Source organism: Nannizzia gypsea, genomic scaffold (assembly GCF_000150975.2).
Source record: "Nannizzia gypsea CBS 118893 supercont1.4 genomic scaffold, whole genome shotgun sequence".
Taxonomy (NCBI): Eukaryota; Fungi; Ascomycota; class Eurotiomycetes; order Onygenales; family Arthrodermataceae; genus Nannizzia; species Nannizzia gypsea.
The window spans coordinates 790,619-810,055 of record NW_003345198.1 but is presented as its reverse complement, the minus strand read 5'-3'; the positions used below and the strand labels follow the sequence as shown (position 1 = coordinate 810,055).

The 19,437-nt window shown below is 49.0% G+C and overlaps 7 protein-coding genes across 7 annotated transcripts in view; 3 read left to right on the top strand and 4 right to left on the bottom strand.

The window, feature by feature from the left end:
- Positions 1 to 130: 130 nt before the first annotated feature.
- MGYG_04941 (hypothetical protein) lies at positions 131 to 925 on the bottom strand (the record flags this gene model as incomplete). The annotated part of the gene is made up of 1 exon (XM_003172303.1): positions 131 to 925. The coding sequence occupies one exon, from the start codon at positions 923 to 925 to the stop codon at positions 131 to 133; it is 795 nt and encodes a 264-aa protein (XP_003172351.1).
- Positions 926 to 1,664: 739 nt separating this feature from the next.
- Positions 1,665 to 3,637, bottom strand: MGYG_04940 (carboxypeptidase S1; the record flags this gene model as incomplete). Its single annotated transcript, XM_003172302.1, has 2 exons — positions 1,665 to 3,416; positions 3,500 to 3,637. The coding sequence occupies 2 exons, from the start codon at positions 3,635 to 3,637 to the stop codon at positions 1,665 to 1,667; spliced, it is 1,890 nt and encodes a 629-aa protein (XP_003172350.1).
- Positions 3,638 to 7,301: 3,664 nt separating this feature from the next.
- MGYG_04939 (hypothetical protein) lies at positions 7,302 to 9,828 on the top strand (the record flags this gene model as incomplete). Its single annotated transcript, XM_003172301.1, has 2 exons — positions 7,302 to 7,551; positions 7,622 to 9,828. The coding sequence occupies 2 exons, from the start codon at positions 7,302 to 7,304 to the stop codon at positions 9,826 to 9,828; spliced, it is 2,457 nt and encodes an 818-aa protein (XP_003172349.1).
- A 1,014-nt stretch (positions 9,829 to 10,842) lies between these two features.
- MGYG_04938 (beta-hexosaminidase A) lies at positions 10,843 to 11,904 on the top strand (the record flags this gene model as incomplete). The annotated part of the gene is made up of 1 exon (XM_003172300.1): positions 10,843 to 11,904. The coding sequence occupies one exon, from the start codon at positions 10,843 to 10,845 to the stop codon at positions 11,902 to 11,904; it is 1,062 nt and encodes a 353-aa protein (XP_003172348.1).
- Positions 11,905 to 12,361: 457 nt separating this feature from the next.
- MGYG_04937 (hypothetical protein) lies at positions 12,362 to 13,520 on the bottom strand (the record flags this gene model as incomplete). Its single annotated transcript, XM_003172299.1, has 4 exons — positions 12,362 to 12,525; positions 12,579 to 12,779; positions 12,835 to 12,921; positions 12,986 to 13,520. The coding sequence occupies 4 exons, from the start codon at positions 13,518 to 13,520 to the stop codon at positions 12,362 to 12,364; spliced, it is 987 nt and encodes a 328-aa protein (XP_003172347.1).
- A 2,061-nt stretch (positions 13,521 to 15,581) lies between these two features.
- On the bottom strand, positions 15,582 to 17,470 carry MGYG_04936 (cholinesterase; the record flags this gene model as incomplete). Its single annotated transcript, XM_003172298.1, has 5 exons — positions 15,582 to 15,673; positions 15,762 to 16,164; positions 16,237 to 16,826; positions 16,902 to 17,090; positions 17,227 to 17,470. The coding sequence occupies 5 exons, from the start codon at positions 17,468 to 17,470 to the stop codon at positions 15,582 to 15,584; spliced, it is 1,518 nt and encodes a 505-aa protein (XP_003172346.1).
- Positions 17,471 to 18,743: 1,273 nt separating this feature from the next.
- The window catches only part of MGYG_09068 (hypothetical protein), a gene marked incomplete at both ends in the record, with an annotated part of 1,771 nt that continues 1,077 nt past the window's right edge, over positions 18,744 to 19,437 (top strand). The window contains one exon of the mRNA XM_003172297.1: positions 18,744 to 19,237. Coding sequence (XP_003172345.1) covers positions 18,744 to 19,237 — 494 coding nt within the window. The remainder of the gene's footprint in view (positions 19,238 to 19,437) is intronic.

The window sequence follows — 19,437 nt, the reverse complement described above, 5'->3', positions numbered from 1 at the left end:
CAAAGTATTCTAGGACCACCCCTCGAGGCGTCTTAGGGAAATCTAAGCAGTGTTGACGCACGACCTTAATTTTCAAATTCATGGGTTGATAGCCGTTCCATCCCCCTTTCTAATGTATTGCAGCCTCGACTCAAGGACCATAGACATTGCTTCTGCAATATACATCGAACCCTTTCTCTTTGGTGTAGCTGAGGCGAGTGTTAATAGCAGCACGGAGATTTGGCGACCAGAAGCTGCCCTTTTGCTCGGGTCTCGTGGCATAGACATTGAACAGGCCCGGCAGTACCATAACTGAATCTGCACAGTGATCCTTGATTTCGGCTGGAAGAGTGTCCCATTTTAACCGCTTGTGAGACATTTCGCTAGATCTTTCCGGCCAAAAAAGCTCTTTCCCAGACTCATCGTTGAACTTCCAACGCGCCTTATCCTCAATGGACAAGAAGCTATCATCTTGGACACATGTTGACAGCATCTTGACATATTTTCTGGGGCCTTCCCTGGTTGCCCACTCCATGAGTTGAATATCTTCAACTCCGCCCATAGAAACGTCGTATTGGCTGTATAATATGTCTGCGCCATTGCGGAGATCAAATACAGCTTTGCGTAGGACTGTGCATTCAAAGATTGACTTGAGTGTCGCTCCGGTGGAGTCTTGGATACGAAAGGCTTCTGCGCCTAGGGTGTGGATGTCGATAAGGTAGATTGTCTTTTCAGAGCGGACATAGATCGATATTATGAGCAAGGTGCCTTTGCGTCCAACGTTGATCCCTTTGAATTCGATGAACAAGGGAACTGGGTCCATCTCAATCGCCCTCAGGCTTGCGAGAAACCGTCTAAGGTCAGTTGATGTATCAACTATGACGACATTGAGCTCGCGGCTTAGTGGAGCCTCTTCCATGGGGAAGTAGGTGCGTTTCTTGACCATTTTTCCTCGGCTTGAGATCACTAGGGCCGGAAATTATGGACTTTGGTAGATGTTGTAGGTTTGAAGTTGGTATTAAGTCATGAAAATTTTGAATGGCATTGTCTTAACTTAGAGTCCTAGCAGTGTGCCCTAATCCGGAAAGTTCCTTTACTACAGGCGACAACGACGACGATGCCAGAAACTTCCTAGGGAATTTGATCAATTATCTCCAATATCAATTGCATAGCATCATATCGATATAGGAAATTATCCAGCAATGCAACCTGAAGTTTCATAAAAAAGGAGCTATTATAAATGTTTGCTTATGACTAGCTCCAAATATCTGAGATTATAACTATCTCCGAAATTGTTAGAGGGTAAAGTTTGAGTATTTAGCTAACGAGGCTCAAAGCCAGTAGCTTGTATATCTAAGAACATCAATAAAAATTGATTGATGTAACCGAAAGAGTAATATCAATCTACCAAAGTAAAAGGGGTATATGAGTAGAAGTGAATGAAACCTTCAAATATTCCCAGCATCAGCAATCTTGTATCCATCCCATTCCACCCTATTTATGATCCAAAATCCGAAACCCTCTTAAAATAAAACTTGAAAAGTCCTTTAACTTTTTTTTTGCTTTTCTTCTTTTTTATCCTGCTCTTTGTAACTAAAGGCAGGCATCAAATATATTCAGAGAAATAAAGTCGTAAATCGTAATTCTCCAACCATAATTCATAAGGGTGGCGGACTGGGTAACCGCTAGATAATCATTCGCTGTTGATCATTGTTATAAAACCAGCTTTTGCGTGTTGGCCGAGGCGTAGGGCATTCGCCAGGTGCTTGAGTCGGGCTCACAATAATATTGTTCACGATTCTTGCTTCTCCCTTTTGAATGGCCTCGATCTGGTTCGTAGCGCATGACATTGCCATACCCCAAAAGTTGCATGTTGGAGGAACAGTTGGCAATGGGGGCTCAGCGTGGGTGGAGTTGGTCTCCCCCTGGGTAGAGTAAAATTCTATATCGTCGGTGACTGTTCCAGTAGCAATATCCATATTGGACATTGCACGGCGGAAGATCTCATATCCAACTTGTGGCTGGTAGGCAAGCATCATATGCCCTGCTTGATAGACACGCGTGAACGAAAATCGACCATATTGGCGAACTTGGGCTTTAGGAACTCCCGAATCATCAGTGAAGACATCTGCATAGCCTGCGCTTCTAAAGTTTTGGGCATCCTTGTAGTCGATGGAAAGACTGACATTTTCGGCACCAACCCAGTTGCATATGAAGTCACGATCGCCATATACCATGGCAACCTTCACGCCAGCGTCTAGCAGGTTGGCAATGTCAAGCAGGTGTCCGCCTCGGTCACTGCGTACATAGTCACCGGTGACATTGAAGACATGCTCAACCGTGTATGAAGGGTCTGTATGATTTGCTGGTACACCTAATGCCTCCTGAATCTCAGTTTTCGCTAGATATCCGAGGAAGCTATTGGAAGGGAAAGGATCTAGGTGACATTGAGCAATGTCGAAAAGACCCCGTTTAGCTCCGTCAACATATATGCCATCTACCTCCGTGTTGCAGTAGCTGTTTGCACGCTCACATACGTAGTTGACTTCATCAACGTGGCCGTATGCATTTGGATCTAGGCGTTTCGCGAGTGAATGGCACTCCGATATTTGGTCAAGACACCCGCCCCTCTTCCCGTAGGCATGCATCGCCTTATCGTATCCAGCGTCATCGATTGCCTGAATGCCATAGGTATTTTTGTTGTGTGGGAAATCAATATTTGACTTTTGCTGAGACATCAAATCCACGCAGCCATTTATTATCCCGACAGTATCGAGGTGAAGAACGGAGCCAGTCACCAGGCCAGCTTCAACACGTTTGTTCTGTGATAAGAAGTATGCCATGAACCCCGGGGCATAACGACCTCCATACGACTCGCTCCAGAGGGAAATCCTGTCATTCCCGCGGTTGTAAGTGTAGGGATCGAAATCCTGGGACCATACTTGGACAACGTTCCAAAATTGTCTGGCAGCATTGAGAGTTGTATTTGCAGTTTTACTGGGGTCTCCGCTACCAAACGTTCCAGCAAGGAGAGTACCATCTTTATTTGGGTCGTGATCTGGTCCCTCAGGGGATAATATGTTGGTCTTGAAGTCAAACGTGGCGTTGGTAAGCACATCATAGCTAAACCCTGTCTGTACCGGTTGGTCAATATATAGCAGGTTGGCTTCTTTGTTCCATGAATGCTCGTTGGGTACGGTTGACTGAGCGTCTTCGGTCATGTGGCATGGACCGCTCTCAACGAATACTCCGACCATAGAACCTGCCCCTGGGCCGCCATTGATGTATATGGCCAAGGGATCAGTCTTTGGGTTTAGTTGAGACTCAAAGTACCAGAAGTAGATATGAACCGGATAGTTCTGTGGAGCCTCACGCATGGAGTTCGGAGGGAAGTTGATATATCCCGAGTACGACCTAGCATCGCCACAGATTCCTTTCTATAAAGTATTAGTGTCTGCAATATAAGTGAAAGGGAAAAAGATTATGTAGCATGTGTGTGTGTGTGTGTGTGTGTACTTACAGGCACTTCTTTGTAGGTAATGGTTGCTCCTGGAAGGGATTTGGACTCGATGGTTATTAAATTCTTAGGCTTAGGAGGATAACCGGCGGCAACAAGTGCCGGCAACAGCAGACCACCAAGAAGCCGTGTAAACAACATTTCCCTTGTATCAAATCACAAAAGAGGGACAACAAATTCCAGTAGGAAGCCGAATATCGAAATATTATCGCTAGTAGGCACACATGGTATAAGAGCTGAGAATAGATATGAAGAGAGTAGGCCCTGAGCCCTGAGCGGGCCTCCTGTCGCATGATAAGGATTCATCTTATATGTATCATAGCACACGACTCGTAAGCGTGGCAACATATATCACGTCCTATCGACGCCCAGAGATATGGTATCAAGCATCCAGGGAAGTCAACTGCCGAAGGGGCGGAGATGACATGTTCACTTTGTGTATATTTAGTTTATGACTGTTTGAGGAAGTCGAAGTATCTCCTTGATCGGCCTAGGGGCAACGATGTTTGTGTAGATAAGACCTCGGGATGTATGATATCACCTGCAGCTGGCCACGAGGAACACCATAATACAACGGCGATGCCACACATTTGGGTTTTAACCCACCAGAATTTGCCCGCGATAACAGGTCAGGCGACCCATGGCGGCCATGACCGCTGGCTATCAGCCAGTCGTTTCTTGGTATTCAAGGTTGGCGACCGAGTCTGATGTCATGCGATAGTTATAATATCTGGAATGAAGTGCTTGGAAAAGTAAAAGTGGCGTATTGACTTAACAATGTCACTGATCGGGAAGCCAAAGTGCTGCGAGGTACAAAGTCCGTACAGACTCAATAACATGTTAAACGCTCTCCGGTTTGCAATATTGGGCAGTGCGGGCTTTAATAGTTTAGGTGCAATAACCTTCCTGCTTGGTTAATCTTGGTGCGACCTCGATATTGGACGTCTGGTTGGAGAGAATACATCGTGGATTTCTTTTCAGCAAATACAACGACGTTTATCCAGCCAAGAAGCCACTGATTGCACTGCACAGTATGGTGTGCAGGGATTGTGTAATTTCATGCATGCAGGGTCGGCCCCAAAGGAAGCGCCGCTTCAGTCAGGATGTTAATCTTGTCTGTATATGAACTAAGTGACAGGATCTTGTTCGGTATATAAATATACCAGCAGACGATTTCATGCAGAGTTGCTGAGTGTATGTATCGGATGATCGTAAGGGTCGAGAAAAGAAACAAGGGAAAATCACTTGACTTGTTCCGTTGTACAGTCAAAATGTTTGGCTCGTGAAAAGGCATGCGATCATCATGTGTTCAACTTAAATAATATCGTAAGAGTCGGGTCGGAGACTTAATTCTTCTCTTGCATCCGTTTCAGTGATGGCGGGTGAACAGCGGTGTGGCGCCCAGATAACACCGCCCAAGAACGCCTTCTCCTGCCATATCACTGTGTTGTCGAAACAGGAGTAAATTAATACTCCGTAGTGCTGGGGCACGCCCAAAACTCGTGCTTGTATAAGTTTCAGTTAGAGATAATCCTCTCTATTTCGAACCAGCGAATGCCTAAGTCAAATCCTCAAATTTTAACCCAGTATGATTAAAAGGAAGCGAGCCCTCCAACACTTGCGCAGACAGAGTTTCCTCGCTTCTGCTCAAAAGGCTGCAGCGAGATCACAGGTTGTCAGGTTGAGTTGGCTAGCACATTGTCTTGCTCCAGCACAAGATAAGCAGATACCCAATAAAAGCAAGTTTCATCCCGGCTAATATCTAATCCAAGCGTCTCAGTAGCTACTGAGAGAACCTGCGATGTTGTGTAGGCTGTCAGTGACGCCTTGCCGGGCCGGTGCTAAACACCCGATCCGTGTACGACGTTGACATGCAGTCAAGAAAACAGAGAGTTCCGGTAGCCCAAGACCGAGTAGGCTTTATGGGATCTTTATTAGCCATTATGCTGGAGAAAGATCCTCTCATCTCACCGCGTCCAATATCAAGTTCGATACCGATTTTTTGATAGAAGAAGTCTCATATTCCCAAAAGGGAAATGGAGGCCCGTGTCGGAGTATGGAACATAGTTATTCCGATGCTATCTCGCAGATACCACGTGATATCTGAAAGTGGAAATCTAGATGTCCTTGACGACATAAAAAAGAATAAGAAGAACAACGTCAAGTTGAGATCTTTCTTTCTAGAAGGCGAGTCAAAGAGCCTGAGCTCATAATATGACGATTTGCGGACAACCTCCGGCCTATCCATGGTGGCTGTCATGCGAAACCTGAGGGCGGGATTCGTCAACGCGGTACGGAGTATACAATGACCCATGGTACACTTGCATGGCTGACCCCGTTTTTAATAAATGCTCACTTCTATAGGGAATCGTCGATCGCAGAATCTCGTGCAGGGAATAATAATGGGTATATCGGATTGCAACATCAAGCATGGTCTCTTCGCACTTGGAGCCCTGAGGCAGCAAAAGCTCCGGAGGCGGGTGGGTGTGGACTGTCGGGAAAGGCTTGCATATACGATGAAACAGCGGGACCCATGTCCCCTGTTGCCTCATCGACTTCCTGTGTGCCTTGTGTGCGTACCAACGGCGCCGGGTTGAAAGATAATGTCCAATCAGCTCCTCCAGTCCGGTTTTTTCGGCATGGGGCACACGTTCATGCGAACTCCAGGACAACGAAACAGTTGCCTGTGGATCTATACTCTCGACACCAGATATTCCAGCCACCAAACAAAGCATCATGGGACAGCCCATCACCAGCCCGCCAACTGGACAGCACTCCTCGTGTCGTATATTTTGCGAAGGAGCAAATCTATTATGCTTTCCACCATGACCTGCATAACCACCGCTGCTAGCATATCTTCGGCTTAACCCCTTTTTTTCGTGCCTCAGGGGCTTTTTTCGCCTGGTGATCGCCGGCTCCACCGCGGCGCGTCGATGTCACTTCTCTACGATTGGCTGGGCGTAGCTGAGTCAGCCTGACCGAAGCGGACGGGCCTGGAGCTTTTCCCTTCTGGGAACAAAAGTGCCTGGCGCCTTACCGTAAACGGAATAGTCCATCGGTCGATTCGACAGGGGAAGCTAAAACACGTGACAATCTATACTCGCCATGGGCTCTTGCGAGAAAAGGCAAAGGGGGAGGACGAAAAGGCAGAGCAGGACGATCGAGACGCTTCGTCCGTTGTTTATCACACGCTCTTCCGCATGTCCTCGCCGCCTCCATCTCCTCTCCATCTCCGCCCTTTTTCTATATTATCCATCCCGACCGCTGTCATTCAAGTCCCAACTCCAAGAGTCAAGCCGCTGTCTGTCAGGGCCTCGATCACCGCTTTTTGCTTCGATTTTACTCCCGCCCGGCTTCTAGAAGAAGACAGCAGGGCCCCCTGGAACGTCCTGGCCCCCTCCCACAGCATAAGAGTCGGTCTCGCCTGGCTGCAGTGCGCCCGTCTCAGGTACACCGTTTCATACTTTTCTCTCTGCCAACAAGCGTTGTGCTGACAAGACTATATAGACATTATTACTCCGTATATTACCTCAATCTTAACCATAACCATCTGTCCTGGGTATTTTGATTACTTCTCGCTACATCTTACACGCTCGACCGTGGACAGCCGGAGAGAAGTCCAATTTCCGGGAAAAGTCTTGCAGTATTGAGTACACGCAAGCATCGTTGACGAACGGACAAACGGAAGGGAAAGAAAAAAAAAAAGAAAAGGAAGGAGGGTGCACTCGACTTATGTCTTTCTCTACACGTATGCGGTGAATCTGACAGTTTTTGTCAACGACAACGGTGTCGGGGGAGGATCACAATGGACGCTTTGCCCAAGATCAAGTGCTCTGACTGCCATGCGGAAGTCGAGCTGGTTGCGCTTGGTGACCATGTTTGCTCAAAAGTCGCGGGTCCTACGGTGACAGCTTCTCCTGTTGAGGAGAAATTGTCTGTAGTATCAGAGTTCAACGAACACGGCCCGCCACCGAAACGGAGTCTCAGTCGTGAGTCCTTGTTCAACAGATTAGGCCGCGTACAGCCCCCTCCAAAGATAGACCCAACTGCTGCCAGTACGTATATATCGTTCCTCAACTTGCTTGAAATGGCGTCAAGGTTGACGGTAGATGTTGACGATTTTAGATCGGCCATTTCTATCTCCTGGTGCCCAGATGTCTCCTCTCACCGGAAGCTTTGGAGCACTCACTCCACGGTCTGCCTCACCGCTTTCTCCTCTTCAGCAGCTGCAGCGAAGTCATACCAGTCCTGTAGCCTCGCAATCTCCGGTTGTTGCCGTTGTGCCTGAAGGGAAGGCCAATCTAGACTGTGCTTTTCCACCTTTCCCTAGGTCAGCCTCTGCAGGCGGATCAAAATCCAAAAGACTTGCTTCTATAAAATCTATAAACACCAATGTTTCCTCTCGCAAAGGAGTCACCTCTCCATCACCTTCAGATGGAAGCTACATGTCCCCATCAAGTGATGGCCGAAGCTCACGCGCAACAACCGTCAACAGACATAGACGAGAGACATCGATAGACAGCAAGGCCTTCCAGCGCTTATCCATGGCCAGCTCTAGGAATGGACATGGGCTTCCTTCTCCGGTTTCACCTAGAGGATCATCCCGAGGTCGGTTTGGGGACGGGGATATTCCTCCGCTCCCGTCAGGGCCTATCGCTAGCCTCGCCAGCAGCCCCATGCTCACATCAGCCAATTTAGAATCTCCTTATTTTGGCGGAAACGATCACAGTGATAATGGCACTCAGGATCACGACCTTGGACGCGATGAGATCTCACCTAGGGATAAAGTACGACAACTAGACGGTATGGAAGGGCTGGATTTCGGATTTGGTACAAGAACCAAGTCTCCTGAGCTGATGGACATTGATGAAACCATGGAGTTAGACGAGTCAGAAGAGGCCTTAGACAGCCCTGGCCCGTCCGTTCCAGAGTACAAAGTCGATAGAGAGTTCTCCGTCTCACACTTCGCCAGTGGCCTTGGTCTCAGCGATCCATGCCATACTGCCAATGATTCAACTTCGTCTTCCAACTCGTCACCGTCTGAAGCACCCTCGAATAGTTCTTTTTCAAGCAGACCATCCGAGTTCTCGAGTGTTTCTGAGCCTAAGTTAAGCTTGTCGGAGAAATTCAATGTCGACCATCTACACCTCCTCCAAGAAGAGCCGCCAACCCGGCCAAAAGCAGATCCATTCGCTTACGACCTCGACTCTCCGACCGATCCTCTATTCCAGCAGGGTCGGCTCTCCGATCCTCCTGCCAGTATCTTCCCATCCAGCTCGGGGACAGGATACAACACTCCGCCGTCACAGCTCGAGCCAGTACAGCCAAAAAAGTATACTCCATACCGTTCTCCTACTCCATCCCCTACTCTACAAGGTCCAACCCTTGATCAACAACAGCAACAAACTCCGCCGCCGCCGCCGCCGCCGATACAGTCCCAACAGCAACCGGAACCACAACAGAAGCAAGAAGAACAGCAGCAGCAACAGCGTCCTCCAATACCACAAGAGGAACCACAGGCCCAACCACAGCCGCCATCTCGATCCACTACTCCTGGAAAACGACGTCATCCTTGCCGTGGCTGCGGCGAAATTATCATTGGAAAATCAGTATCCTCTGCAGATGGTCGCTTGACAGGCCGCTATCACAAGGCTTGTTTCGTCTGTCATACATGTCGCGCCCCCTTTCAAACAGCAGACTTCTATGTTCTTGACAACCATCCATACTGTGCGGCAGATTATCATCGGCTGAATGGCACCCTATGCGCAGAATGCGGCGAAGGGATTGAAGGTCCTTGCCTCGAGGCGGAGGACATCAGCACACCAAATGTAACGGACAATAAGAAGAGTCAAAAGTTCCATCCAGGCTGTTTCAAGTGTCGCACATGCCACGTTGTGCTCAGAGGAGACTACTTTGAGTGGAACGGTAGCGCATACTGTGAACGCGACGGCAGACGGGCAGCGGGCATGATGCCTCCACGATCACCAGGCTATCATCAACCACACAACTATCAGGGCCATGGTCCCCAATCCCCGCTATCAATGCACCCCACCGGGCCCCATGGTCATCCCGGCCCAGGCCCGGGATACAGAAGGCCACCGTACCCTCCATCACCACTCGCGGGCCCACGACAGGGCGGTCGCGGTGACCCTCGTTACCGACCTATTAATCCATCGTCTCTCCGACCCAGACCGGATAAACACAGACCACACCCGTCTGAGCACCAGTTTGTTAATGCATCCCTAACTCCAGCCCCCGGACTTGATAATGGACCATATCCTTCCGGCAGAAAATTCCCAGAACGAAGAACAACAAAGCTGATGATGGTATAAAAAGACAAGCTTGCTCTTTTTATACACCTTTCCTACCAAACTCTCTCCCTTTCTCTTTCCAATCAATGAATATAAGTGCCATACTATATATGCCTTATTATGCTATGCTATGTGATACACTGACGGCGGGATAACAAAATATTTACTACTGCTTCTGCTCTCCTACTCTGAGATCAGACGAATTATTGTTTAATGTTTTTCTGTTTAATTTTTAGTGCCTGGATTTCGCTATTGTTTGTTCCTTTCGGTGGTTCTTTGGGCTGACTCCTTGACTTTTCTATTCATTTTTGTTCTCTTAGCCGCGCTATGATATCCCTTGCGTCCATTTTGTTCCATTGGTCCCTTGAAGGAGCTTTCTTTTCTAACCTTGTTCATGTCGCTCCTTTGGTCGTCTTCGTCAACCACCCTTTTGGGCTTTATTTTAATTTTTGTTCTGCCCCTACTTCTTGATACTTTGAGCACGTTCTACTGTGCCTTTGCCTGTTCAGTTTTATATACCCTTCGACCCCTTGTTTAATTTTGATCTATACATTTAGCCTGGTCTTAGTCAAGCTCTTCAGCACTTCTGTCAAATCAGATCTACTTCACTGCCATATCGCCTCCCAGCCAGCTTGCTCCATTATTCTTGCCTTTGGGGCGGAGGAGTCCGCCTTGCTTTAGCATGGAAGATCCTCACTGATTGTGGGGTATCCAGGGGTTTGCTGGCTATTATCTTGAAGCTTATCGCCATGGCTCTCTCGTATACGAGCGATGGCAAGCTCCAACACGAACAATTGGGTACCATTCATCGATGGCACGGTGGCAGCACCACGGTCAATTCCAGTGCATAAATGAAGCACGAATACGACATGCCGCTTATATGATAATCGGCCCCAGCTATGTCCCGAGGCTGGTCTTCGTGATGACTGAAGCAAAATGGCAGATATAAATCGTACTCCGTTTCCTCATATCTATCTATATCGTACATCACCATCCCTACTCATCCATCAAACAGTCAGCCCTTGCTAACAAGCCATGAAGTTCGTTGTCTTCGCCCAGTTGGCGGCCGTTGCTGCCCCAGTCATCGCTGTTGATCTCGCAGTTCAAGCCGGTCAACATGTCATCTACTCTTACCCAGGCCTTACACCCCCCGAGAGCTTGTACAAGCTCACCTCAGAGGGCAAAGTCGGCGGCCTAATCATCTTCAAGGAAAATGTTGATTCCAACCTGGCAGCCGTCATGGACAAGTTCCAGGCTCTTTACAAGGCTTCACCGGCCTATAATGGCCATCCCATGATTATCACCACCGACCAAGAGGGAGGCGCTGTCCGTCGTGTTCCCGGCGGTCCAACTCAGTCCGCTCGCCAGATTGGTGACTCCTCAAACCCCATGCGATCAGCCAGCCAGGCCGGACGGGATGCGGCAGCAGCTTTGAAAGCGCAGCATATTAACGGCAACTTGGCCCCAGTTTTGGACATCTACCGTGAAAAGGGCAACTTCATCGATGAATTTGGCCGTTCATTCGGCAACAATACCGAAATAGTGACCTCGTGTGGTTCAGCCTTCGCCATTTCGCAGTCTCGTGCTGGCGTATTGTCGACGGTGAAGCATTTCCCTGGTCTTGGAGCCGCGAAGAAGGGTGAAAACACGGATCTGATTCCTATCACAATCGACTTGCCCTTGAGTGAAATCCGTACTTTTGACGAAGTGCCGTATCGTACCGCTATTGGCAACGGGATCGATATGATCATGACATCTTGGGCAGTGTACCCTGCCCTTGATGCAAAATATCCTGCTGGAATGAGCAGAAAGTGGGCTACAGATGAGTTGCGAACCCGACTCGGCTACAAAGGTGTCATCATTACTGATGCCATCGAAGCCGGCTCTCTGAAAAGCTTTGGAAACGATGGGCAGCGAGGCGTATTGGCTGCAAAGGCTGGAGTAGATATCTTGCTTGCTTCAGGCAGGAATGCTACGCAAGGAGAGGCTATTGTTAAAGAGATCGTGGCGGCCTTGAAGCAGGGTACTCTGTCTATGACTGAGTTCCAGGAGAGCACGAAGAGAATTCAGGCTCTCCAAAGCCGTCTTTCAGCATAAACTGGGACCTGATGGATAGTGATGTACATAGATACGTATTAGAAATACATATTGATGATTAAGGGATACTTTAGTCATTTAGGTGGTAATTATGTGATTAATATTGGCTCCATATATGTGGATTTTATGTATTAATAGTTATTTTTCTTAGTTATATGGTATGAAATGTTCAGTTCAGGGTATGTCAAGATCCTAGCCACCCAACGCTCAAAATCGATATCGTAGCTCATACGGCCAGAGATAATAGCCGATAAAATAGAAGAAAACGTGCTCTAACGCTTTCAAAGTAATGGAAGAGCAAAATGAGTGGAATGTGAATATAACCCCAGCAAGGGTGGAAGGTGTAGACTGGGATGTAACCGGAGAGTATGCCCTGCCAGCAGGAGCTAGCCCTCCCAGCAACGCAGCAGTCCTGCATGGATTTACATGCCGGCTATTGTGTCAATGCCGAATGTACTTAGGCTAACGAAGGGACTCCGTGGTGGCTACCGCTCGAAGTAGAAGGGTTTGAAGTAGACCCAGGATTCAATTGAGGCATTTTGATCAGGTAATTGGCCTGTTCACGTCCAGGGGGCGACTTAAAGAGTAACCGGAAGGTGGGAAGACATCCAACAATCATAGCTAAACGAGTTATTAATAAGAGCTTTGGAAAGGAGCCTAAGAAGTATACTTACCAGTGGTAGCTTCGACGGTCCCCCAAAGAGACAACCATTGCACATTTGGGTTCGTGATGCCTGTCTTAGAGCCGATCTGAACAAGACGGATAATAGAGGTGATCATGCAGAGCAGCCCAACAGAGAAAAGCGCGCCTGCTCTCATCTTCTGGGCGTAAGAAATGTGCATTCCGTATATGAGTCGTAGTGGAAGTATCATGACTACATGGCAAAACTGTCAGCAACTGTCTATTTAATATATATCAGAGCAACTTACTCAGCAGATCAGTTGAGACATCGCTTGCAAACCAACCAAATAAGCTCAGGTTCCGGGTTAGGGATTCCATACGTCCTTGACAGTACTCTATATAATGTCAGGAACTTCTTCAAAGTAAAGGGTATTTATAGGGTAGAAAAAGAAGGCATACTTTGACCGGGACCAATACGGTTGAGCTGTTTAGGTCCACCACAAGAGAGCAAAGTAGTGAGGAATCCAAATATAAAGGTGGCGGTGAGATAGGCGATTGTCACTTTCCACCACAAAAGCTGATCCGGTAATGCCTTTAAAAATGGGCGGAAGAAAAGGAGTAGGGATATTTTGATGCACCAGAGAGCGGTATAGAAGAGGTAGGTCGAGGCATATGCGAGGATGATAACGTCGTGTCGATCCTGGAGGAGCTCCTTGTAAAACGGTTTCATGCCCAGGGCCACATAACTCAGCCGGTAGACTCGTGTCTGTAGACCAAGTAGGACGAGTTCGTTTGCAAGGAAGAATACATATGCAAGAACGATAAAGATGACTTCCGACTCCATCAGCCGTTTGTGACGCCATCGAATATATGCAGTAGGGATCAGGATGAGGGAGCCGATGATAGTCAAAAAGACAATGAGGATGTAGAGGCTCCGTTCACCTATCCATATCTCTAAGGTTGGGTCGCTCCTTGGTGGTGCTGTTTGTGCCATTGCGTGCCCCTTTGATCAAAACGTAGAGGTGAATTCCTGGTAAAAGCAGAACCGGTAATTGTTCAGCAGGATGAATTGACTTGTTCCAACGCCCCTGGGAGTAGATAATATATCTTCCAGAAGAGCCATCAGGGGACCTAGACTTGACAAGTAGGTTTTATTTATTTCTCTTTCTTCAGTGACGGAGTCGCCGCCCCCGATGTACTGGATGTTTAGCTATGCCACCCCACGCCGACTTCAAAGGTGAGAAACAAGATATATGTAGCGAAAAAGAAAAGGAGAGGCTGTTACGCCACAGGGTAGAAAGAATACAAATAATCCCTGGGAACGAGTGTAGGACGGTGCTGGTAACAGTGGGCTTTCAAGAACTGGAAGAATGAAAAAAAAAAACCATCATTTGTACGATGGCAGCTTGGCTGGCTGATGCAGGCGATCAAGAGGTCCAAGCCAGGCTAGCAGGCCATGCCTCGCGGTCAGATCTCGAGTCCACTTCTCCAGGGGTCCCGACTGGGGTGTATAATGGCATAACGGGGCCTGACAAGATCTCCGGCCGAACAGGAGTTCGGACATCTAGACCGGGTAATGGTTCTGGCAGCTATCACTGCGACTATCAATGTTGAACTGCTATCCATTTGGATGTTGATCCATCAGGGTTTTTATGAAATGTTGCCACCGCCATAGATGGAAGAACTAGTTATGGCCTTTTCGTGAGAGAAAACTAAGAGGGAAAAGAAAAGCAAGGGGAAAAAAGAAAAGGCCTTCTGAGCGAGCCTAGATGGTGGTGAAGAAGTCTGATGGCTGATAGGGCGATCCTTCACTGGACCGCTGGCGCCTTCTCCCTTGTCGTTCCACGAGCTCTGTTTCAAAGGCCTTGTTGTGCTTGAAAACTCCTTGCATGGTAGTTAACCGTGAGGAATCTTCTTTGCTTTGGAGGCTGAAACTAGCTGTCTCGAAGTGTGGCTTTACTCGAGAGGGTGTGCTCAAAACGCTGAGGCCTGCCCTTGGGAGTTATCGTGCCTTGCCTCCGATCTTGAACCATGTACATATTCGCAGTAACAAAGGGGGATGCTGTCGACGCAACTTAACTAGTTATCAGCATTGAGGAGTGGATGCCCAGTCTCCATCAGCATAAGCACCGCAGGCGTTACGAGGACCAGGCCTATTTGAACGCTCGCCAAACGAGATGAACGATAGAGAAAGCTGGCATCCGGGATACTCCAGACAAGGGCTGACACATAGTTATGCAGGGACGAACTGAATAGTTATCCATCCCGCAGGACGTCTGACTGGCCTGGTTCGAGTTCATGGGAGGATACGGGAAACAATCTCGTTGCTTCTTCGATGAAGGATGAAGGTTGCACGAAGCTCAGCAAGCCCATAGATTGCTGCACCCCCACGGAACCAAGAGCAAGTAAACCCTTTCTCTATCATCATGGTGGTCGTCTGTATACAGGCGGGTTCTGTCCTGGGCGACTAGCGAAGAAAAGGCCCTTATAGCCGTTTTGCGCTTCCTACGCGAGTCCGTACCAATCATGGCTAGTTAACGAATCTTCCTCACGGCAGACGGACGGGACGGTTGAGCATGGACATGCTCCCTTGCGGCAGCTAATGAAGCGTCATTTTGTGACCCATACGGAGTATGTATACACTAGTTATCCTAGCCAGCACAGGTCACTCAACCAGGGTTTGATGCAGTTTTGCATGGCGCGCGGGGGCCCAGTGTTATAGTTACATGGGTGTGCTGGGTCCTCCCAGGGTAGCCTCATGGCGCTGCTTGACTTTACCGCTGCGATGGCCGCGGGACTATTGGAAGTCTGTAGGCTGAGGGGAAGCTTCTACAGTAGTGGTTGCATGTTTTTATGGCGTTGAGAAGGCTGGTTGTGCCACTAGAGCATACAGCATTAAACTCTGCATTAAAACCGTTGATTTTGGCTTATTCTTATCACTGATGATGGCTGCAATCACATGGAACTGTGTCCTTTTCACAAATAATACTCCGTCTTGGATTATCTCTAATATAGGCGTTGAGTTGAAGAAGGTTAGAGAAGCGAAGATGGTTGCCTAGGCATCAGGACAACGGGCATCGTATGCCGCTGGCCGGACGAAGTCCGGAAAAAAGCCGTTATTATATCCCAGACGGGCCACAGTGTACGCTGATGATAATAAATAGGGTTATGCCGTTAGTGACCTGGCCCTTAGCAAACAAATGTACGGAGTACGTGGGAGCGGGAACCAGCTTACCGTCCTTCTTGTACACAGGCCACCCGTGGCTTTTCAGCCCGGCCCAGGGGTCAGCCGCAAAAGTAGCCCAGGCCTTCTGCATGATTCTCTTGAGAATGGTCTGCTCTGAAGATTCTGGGTCTCCAGTGACTCCCTGTGAATTTCCAAAGATCATGTGTAGATCGACACCGTGGTATGCACCACTGTTAGGGAAGAGCCGGGTATTGTCCCAGTCGGCGAAGTAGCGATATCTCCAGACGGGAACGCCGTGCTTGGTTCGGTAATCGGCCTCCTTCATGGCTGGGCATCCGAATACATCGGTAACGAACTGGGCCCACTGTTCGTCTGTGAGGACGGTGCCTCGAGCCCAGGCAGATATGTTGTAGAATGAAGATTCACGGTCTCCATGCCCGAGTATCATCGGCTATAGCAGTTCAGTTTGCGGCACAAATAACGGAGTAAGGGGATCCAGCATAACAGGGTGAAACAAACTCACTGTTTGGATGAATTTCCCCTGGGATGCCAGGGACTCGTAGTCATCAAAGATCAGTTCGCCGTCTGGTCCAGGCTGAAACACAGGCTGTGATCGAGCAACGCTCGTATTAGGCGGCGGAGGGACCTTATCCGCGGCGACTCTGATCTCATCCACAGTCTTGCTCTGCATACAGGCCAGCACATCTCCAGTTGAGCCGCAGCCCACGAGAGAAGACGCATTGTACCAGTTCCTGACCGCCAGCTCCCTCGAGTTCAGGGGAAAACTAAAGATCGTACCCGAATGCAGGATCAGACCGGCCACGATGGGATCATCTCGATACGCATAGGAATACGCATCGACGGCGAGCGCCCCAGAGGACTGGCCGAAGATGGTGATTCTTGCTGCGTCTCCGCCAAAGGCCCCGACGTTGTCCCGAAGCCATTCAACCGCCAGCCGCTGGTCCCTCAGACCCAGGTTCTGGCGCTGTCCGGGGGCACCAGGGAAGCCAAAGATGCCTACCCGGTAGTTGACCGTAACAACCACGACATCCTCTGCGTCCGAGAAGAACTGGCCGTCGAAAAAGGGGGTGTTGGTATCCCCAATGGTGAATCCTGCCGCTCGTCAGTAACGTGACAACCACGCAGCAGGGAGAGATAACTGGAAGAACAGCTGGATAGACTGCATACTCCCTCCGTAGAAGAAGACCAGGACAGGTCTCTTCCGGCCGGCGGTTCCCTTCGTCCAGACGTTCAGCGTCAGGCAGTCTTCGCTGTGGACGTTGGGGCCGCTGCCCATGAACGCCGTCAGGATCCTGGCGTAGTTGGCATCGCGCCGGGGGAAAAGGGCCCCTTTCGCCGGTGTATACACACCAGTCGCTTTCATAGCAGCCCAGTCAGTGAATCAATCAATCCAACAGGCCCTTTCATGATATATCGGCACTCCCGCTGACTGCAGAGAGGTTAGTCTATCTACCTAGGTACACCTCGCAGCCAAACGCGCTCGTGAACATACAAAAATTAGAGGCAACGAACGGCCTGTCACCGACGTATCGCTGCGGCGGCATGAATCGCAGCTTGCCTACGGGAGGCTGCGCATACGGGATCCCTAGAAACTCCTGGACATTTGCCGCTGTCTTTGCCTGGTGGCCAGTGATGAGGCCGTTGGTCGTGTTGACTGTGAAAGGGGCACAGTTTGCCAGCGCTGCCAGCAGCAGACAGGCCGCCGTGACACTGAAACGCATCGCTAGAGACTTCATGGCTGTCTGATCTTGACGAATTCTCTCGAAGACTTTGGGATACGAATTTACCAGACGCAGATGCAGCCCGCTCAGCCTTTAATGATGGGCGCTCATCCTTGTACGTCCATCGTTCACTAGCAGCAAGCCTCTCGCAGCAACTTCTCCCCTTCAGTCCGTCACTCTCTGCTCTGAATGGCACCGGAACAAGGCAGATTCACCAAAGGACTGCTGCGAATTCACGGTTACACTGCTCTACATGGCATCTCTTCTCCGGATTACCCCGGGTGTGCAGAGCAGAGCAAGTAAAGCCACAAAGACGGCGTTTTTGGGCTAAATCGCGGATGCATGAACGTTCGCGACCATCGGAAAACTCCCGTGAAATGCCAAAGATAGGCAAAAGACGGCTCTCCTTGACATATTCAAGATGATACTTTAATTGTTTCGCCAAAGAACGGACGTTTGGTAGTTATTTTTGACTTGACTGCAACCTCAGGGGGCTGCCAAATATATCCAACAGCACCGACGAGATTTCGTATGCATGCACGCGGAGAATCGAAACACGATCGTCTGTTTAATGCTTACGCATGGAAGAAACGATAAGAGTTGCTTTTTTTACGATTTCCGCTGTGTACAAGCCTTGGATCAACGACTCAGAACCACAGCCATCCCGCAACCTTGTAAGCGCCGTCCAAGGTCAATTTACATCCATGTTCTTTACTGACTACTTACACGATAGAATTCGATCTCGTGCCAGTTTCAACTCGAACTTGGCGGTATTTTTGATCATATACTGCTCTCCACGGCTAGATGCAGCGTGCATCAAATATTCCTGCTAGAACGCAGGGGAGCCGGGGAACAGCTGCCGTTTCGTATAACTACCTGCAATGCATGAAGTAATCGCACGGTGAAAATTGACAATGCCCTCCAAGACGCATATACTATGATACGCCACCTCCATGAAGCATGGAGGAGGGGTGGGAGCCACTCGAACGGACGTCTATACCCTGTCCCAAGATTTCCCCCCTCCCTAACAACTGTGGCTCATATACGTCAATCTATTAATATAACTGCCAGGGGTTGTTACAACTGGTTACAGCATTGGCTCCCATGGCCCAGCCTTGCTAGCATAGAAAAACAAGCCCAGGTTATATATATTCCTTACCTTTACTATACAGTTCTTGCTTCCATCCCAGGAGTAAGGCCAAAAAATGCCATGACTACATGACTACCCATTCTTATAGAAGTTATCTTTACCCACTGAAATACTATACTTCCAGCTCGGTCGTTGAAAATGGCCTTCTCATTCTCGGACCATACCTTTTATAACCACCTTCAACACACAGACTCCACGTCAGGCTACTCATCTCCTCGGTACAGCGACGCTGCTCAAAATATGGCATCGCTGTCTCAACAAGATGAAATTTTGCGGCTTGAAGACATCATAGATGTTGATCTCGCACCTATGTGTCACGGGTTCGCCCCAAGCGCAGGACGCCGCTGCTACAATACAGTCGCCAGACATAACCTCAACACCGCATTAAGGCTGGTACGCCGGGGTAATGAACAACTTCTCAATGGGCAAAACTTATCCCAGACCCTTGAACAGCTAGCCCCCCTTCTCCTTTGCCGACGCAATCACCAATACCAGGCCGCTGAATTAACCCGGAAATGGGAAAGGATGGTCGCCTCTTCATCAGCACAATCACAACCTACCTATACACCCCCTACTCGTCCTACTCCTTCTTCACAACGGCAGCATATGAGTTCATTAGAGCAGCAGGCAGGGTACGCTAGTCAATCTGCTATCAGGCAAAGCGTTAGGCCGGTTACATCCGTGAGCGTTCCTTATACCGCAAGCGTAGATGCATCATCCATACGCACCAGGCGGGTCCGGATCGCTATTCCACCTCGCACTATCACTGTTTCTCAACAGCCTACTGCACAACTCCCTACTGCCCAAACCTCTACTGCCCAAACCTCCTACT